Source organism: Engraulis encrasicolus, chromosome 4, assembly GCF_034702125.1.
Source record: "Engraulis encrasicolus isolate BLACKSEA-1 chromosome 4, IST_EnEncr_1.0, whole genome shotgun sequence".
NCBI lineage: Eukaryota > Metazoa > Chordata > Actinopteri > Clupeiformes > Engraulidae > Engraulis > Engraulis encrasicolus.
In genome coordinates, this window is record NC_085860.1 from 53,171,787 (window position 1) to 53,176,786 (window position 5,000).

The window sequence follows — 5,000 nt, forward strand, 5'->3', positions numbered from 1 at the left end:
TCTCTCTCTCTCTCTCTCTCTCCCTCCATATCTCCATCTGCAGGGTCCCACCCCAGCAGCATCAGCACCCTACAGCAGCAGCAAGTGATGATCTGGAGGTGGTGCAGTGGCGTTCAGTCCCACCATGTTGTCACACACACACACACACTAATACTCTCTCTCTCTCTCCAGTGGCGTTCAGTCCCACCATGTTGTCACACACACACACTAATACTCTGCATCTCCTCTCCAGGGTCCCACCCCAGCAGCATCAGCACCCTACAGCATCAGGTGGTGGTGGTGGAGGTGGTGATCTGGAGGTGATCTCGCAGCAGGTGGATGAGGAGGCCCAGTGCATGGCCCCCGTGCAGCTGGTCAGCTTTGCCTACAGGGACCTGCCCCTGGCCGCGCTGGACATCTCATTGGCCGGCTCCCAGCTGCTCTCCAACATGGACGAGGAGGACAACCGAGAGGGGTGAGTTGAGGAGAGGGTGGAGGACGGACGCCAGAGGTGTGTGTGTGTGTGTGCGTGCGTGTGTGTGTGTGTGTGTGTGTGTGTGTGTGTGTGTGTGTGTGTGTGTGTGTGTGTGTGTGTGTGTGTGTGTGTGTGTGTGTGTACACAACCGCTCAGGTACACCACTGATGATCTGTCCCACCGTAAAGCTGTGTGTAGTGCCCACCCATCCTAGCCTGATCATTATTATCAACTTTCAAATCTCTTCGAGACTTGGTCTGACCAAGAGCATAATAATTAACATTCCCCAAACGGCATTTCCCAAATGGCCTCCCATGGTTTGCTAATGATTGTTTGCTTCCCAACAAAGTGGGAGGAGTTCCCGTATTTGCGGGAACTCAGAAAGTACTTGCATTGACTCTTGACCTGACTGGTAGCAACGCTGAAGCTGTTGCGTCACTAGAAGGGCACGGCCTGGCTACACCCATCCTACAAATGGTGCAATACTAGGGATATTTAACAAGAAGTCCTTTCAAAGGATCATGATGTAGAGTATGTGTGGGCTCCTCTATAATCTTCAGTGCTTCCCTGAGCACTGACTTTTCATTGAGGGACTGCATCTGGGTCAAAGACGTGCAAAATGAAATTGTCATTCAGTGTAAAGGATACCTTCTGCTGACTGTAACTGTAAAAGACTTTTTTAATTTTTATTTTTTTTCCAGTGAATTCATGAAAGCCTCGTCTGTCATCCATTCACTTGAAACAATTTAAAAATCATGTTTTTTTACCGTTACAGTCAGCAGAAGGTGTCCGTTACACTGAATGACAATGCCATTTTGCACGTCGTTGACCCAATATCCCTGGTCTTGGTGACCAACAATCTTCAGTGCAGTTTTAAGGTTGAGTCCGTAGCGCACGTTATGAATGCGTGCATAACGTAGCTTTCAAAGGCCTGTACACCGCCCATTACAATCGCGTTGTTGACATTATTGTGACGGAATTGCGCAAACTACAAGGACCAGCAACACACAAACACACGGACAGAAAAATCAACCCCAAATGGCTCTCCTGTTAGACCACCAATGATGCTCTGGACAATGTCCTTAGTGACTGCCCTAACACCCCTGACATTGATGCTGTGGACGAGACTGTAAAAAACCACAACAGCACTGGAAAAAGGACAGTTTTGTGTGTGTGTGTGTGTGTGTGTGTGTGTGTGTGTGTGTGAGAGAGAGAGAGAGAGAGAGAGAGAGAGAGAGAGAGAGAGAGAGAGATAGAGAGAGAGAGAGAGAGAGAGAGAGAGAGAGAGAGAGAGAGAGAGAGAGAGAGAGAGAGAGAGAGAGTATGCACTAATAAGCTTTCCAAGGCCACTGGCTAATTAAGTCTGAAGTGTGTGTTCTGTGTCTAAAATGAGAGAGTGTGTTGTGATCTGTGTGTGTGTGTTCTAAAATGACAGTGTGTGATGTGTCCTCGGTGTCTGTCACGGAAGGGACAGAGAGCAAGGTGTGTGTGTGCGTGTGTGTGTGTGTGTGTGTGTGTGTGTGTGTGTGTGTGTGTGTGTGTGTGTGTGTGTGTGTGTGTGTGTGTGTGTGTGTGTGTGTGTGTGTGTGTGTGTGTGTGTGTGTGAAGAGACAGAGAGCAGGGGGCGAGAGCTTTGCCTTGTCTTACCTCCATATGGTGGCTATGTCCTCTACGACAACCACCTCCACCCCCCCCCAAAACAGTGTGTGTGTGCGTGCGCGCATGTGTGTGTGTGTGTGTGCGTGCGTGTGCGTGTGTGTGTGTGTGTGTGTGTGCGTGTGTGTGTGTGTTTTTATGTGTTATGTCCTCTGTTCCAGCCTCTTCTCAAGGTTCACCTCAATACAATGAGAGCTCAGAATAAGGACTTTAATAGATCTTCAGATTATTCATGTGTTTTTTACGTCACGATTAAAGGACGGAGAGTTTCTGAGGAGAGGCATGGGATGGGATGGGATGGGTGATGGGGAGGAAAGGGAGATGAAGAAAAAGCAGGACAGCACTCCCAGTTGTTTACTTTGTTTGAGTTGAGCGCGTTACAGTCCTTAGAGGAAAGGGAGATGCCAATGTTAACACTCTGATAATGCATTTACCAGGCCTTGCCTCTACCAGCTACTTCTTTAAAGTGATACTGTCCCATTTTTGGAAATAAGCTTATTTTACACCTCCCCTTGAGTCAAATAATAGGGTTTTACCATTCTCCTGTACTTTCAACTGTGTCAATCTGGGTATGGCAGTGTAAATTTTACCTCCAAGCTAGTATTTAACATTGAGTCCTATGAGACCAGCTGGCGGCTAACTGGTCTCATAGGACTCAATGTTAACTGCTAGCTTGGAGGTAAAATTTGCATTGCCGTACCCAGAGAACGGTTGTACACTTATAAATAAATGGTAAAATCCTATTATTTAACTCAAGGGGAGGTGTAAAATAAGACAAAAATGGGACAGTATCACTTTAAACATTAACCATGAGATGAGGAAAGTGACTCACGTTGTAAGCTGCAGCAGGGTCAAAAGTTTGGTGTATCACGTTACTGTTTTGTCTGAAGGACATGCACACTACAGCACCATATTCTCACTTCCTTTCTTTTAAACGTTTGTTTTCCCTCTGGGAACTCAGAATAAGGACTTAAATAAGATCTTCTGCTTATTGATGTTTTGCGTTTTTTACGTCACCGTGAAAGGGCAAGGCAAGGCAAGGCATTTTTTTTCTAAAGCGCATTTCATTCGTGGAAGCAATTCAATGTGCTTTACAACAAGATAAAAACCATTCAAAAAAGAGAGAAGACAGAAAAGCTTAGTAACAATAGCCGCGCGAGGCGTGCTGTAAAGGACGGAGAGTGTCTGAGGAGAGGCATGGGATGGGATGGGATGGGTGATGGGGATGAAAGGGAGATGACAATGTTAAAGGGACACTGTGCAGGAAATGGTCAAAAAAGGTGCTGCAACTATGCTGCTCATTGAAACTGGGCTGCCTATTGCCAAATTTGATCTTTACATGAAAGTTTACTAAGTAATAAACAAATATTTTCTAGTATGGTCCAAGTACAGTCAGTTTTGCAGCTAAAAATGGCTATGTTTGGAAATTCAAAATGGCGGACCATAGAGAAGATCCCCCTTTTCATGTATGAAAAGTGCAGTTTTTCCAGTCATAGTGAATACTTAGAATTTGATGGTGGTGGTAAGTATTCATGAAAAAGGTAACATTAGTCAATGGGCAGCATGAATTCTGGAAATAGACAGCTAAAAATCTCACACAGTGTCCCTTTAACACTCTGATGAGTTTGTAGGAAGTGTGTTTGACAGTGGGCGTTTTGTTGTTCGTAATATGTTAGTGGTGTGTTGTGGTCTGGTGTGAGTGGTATGGTGTGCGTGGAGTGTGTGTGTGTGTGCGTGGTGCGGTGTGTCTTGGGGGAGGGGGTGTGTGTGCGGTGTGTGTTTGGATTGTGTGCGTGCGTGTGCATATATGTGAGAGTGCGTGTGGCCGTGGTGCGGTGTGTATTATGAGCGTGTGTTGGGGTTTGATGTGGTGTGTGCGAGTCTGGTGTATCTATGTGTGTGTGTGTTTGTGTGCGCGCGTGTGCATATATGTGAGAGTGCGTGCGGGCGTGGTGCGGTGTGTAGTGTGAGTGTACGTGGGGGTTTGATGTGGTGTGTGTTTTGAGAATTTGCTGCTGTCAGCAGGGGTGTGGTCATGGGCGGGGCAGCAGAGAGAGTTTCTGTCAGAGTGGGCGGAAAACTGAATAGATTTGGGCCAACGGCCGCATCGACACCTGCACCTGGAAAACCAGGTGAACGGAACACCTGGTATGTAATGTTCCACATTCCAATGAATGTTCCACAATCAGCTACACCTTGAAAGCCAAATAAAATGGAATAGAGAGTAGTGTAGAGTAGAGTATCGTTTATTGATCCCAGGGGGAAATTAAGGTGTCAAGTAGCATACACACATACATAAATAAAGACATTGCTCACTAGACATTACACACATAGCCTACGTAGTACGTACACATTAAAATAACCATATATAGCTCACTGTTACATACATTTGCCAAGGCATATCTCTCTCACTCTCTCTCTCACACACAAACACACACACACATACACACACACCAAAAAATAAAGTGTCCACAGTGTCGCATGTGCCTTAGCTGTTCCACAAATCAATTCCCATCTTCTTCAATGGTACAATTGGGTTTGTGCCAATGGTCTCCCAAACAACTAAAGCAAGTAAAGGTTCCACAAACCACCCCATAATCTGTGATTAGGAGATTAGCTATGGTTTTGGGACACAGGCTCTGGCTCTGTTTTACCTTAAAAGCCAGAGATGCAATAGGAATGGGAAAGGCAGATAAATGGAACAATGGGTAAAGGTCTCACCAATCATTCTCAGAATATTTTATAGTCTGTCATCTGATGATTGTTTAATGCCCATGGGGTGAAGTCTGAAGAGATTGGCCTTTTTGAAACAGCTATAACTGTCAGAGAACCCCAAATGCAACTTTTGACAGAGCGGTCCGAGCGAGTGTCGTGGGAAACGAAAAATCGA

At 45.9% G+C, this 5,000-nt stretch overlaps 1 protein-coding gene across 1 annotated transcript in view; it reads left to right on the forward strand.

Moving 5' to 3' along the window:
• tmem266 (transmembrane protein 266) overlaps positions 1–5,000 on the forward strand; it is a 274,260-nt gene that overhangs the window by 2,271 nt on the left and 266,989 nt on the right. Inside the window, exon 3 of the mRNA XM_063197884.1 lies at positions 249–454. Coding sequence (XP_063053954.1) covers positions 249–454 — 206 coding nt within the window. The remainder of the gene's footprint in view (positions 1–248; positions 455–5,000) is intronic.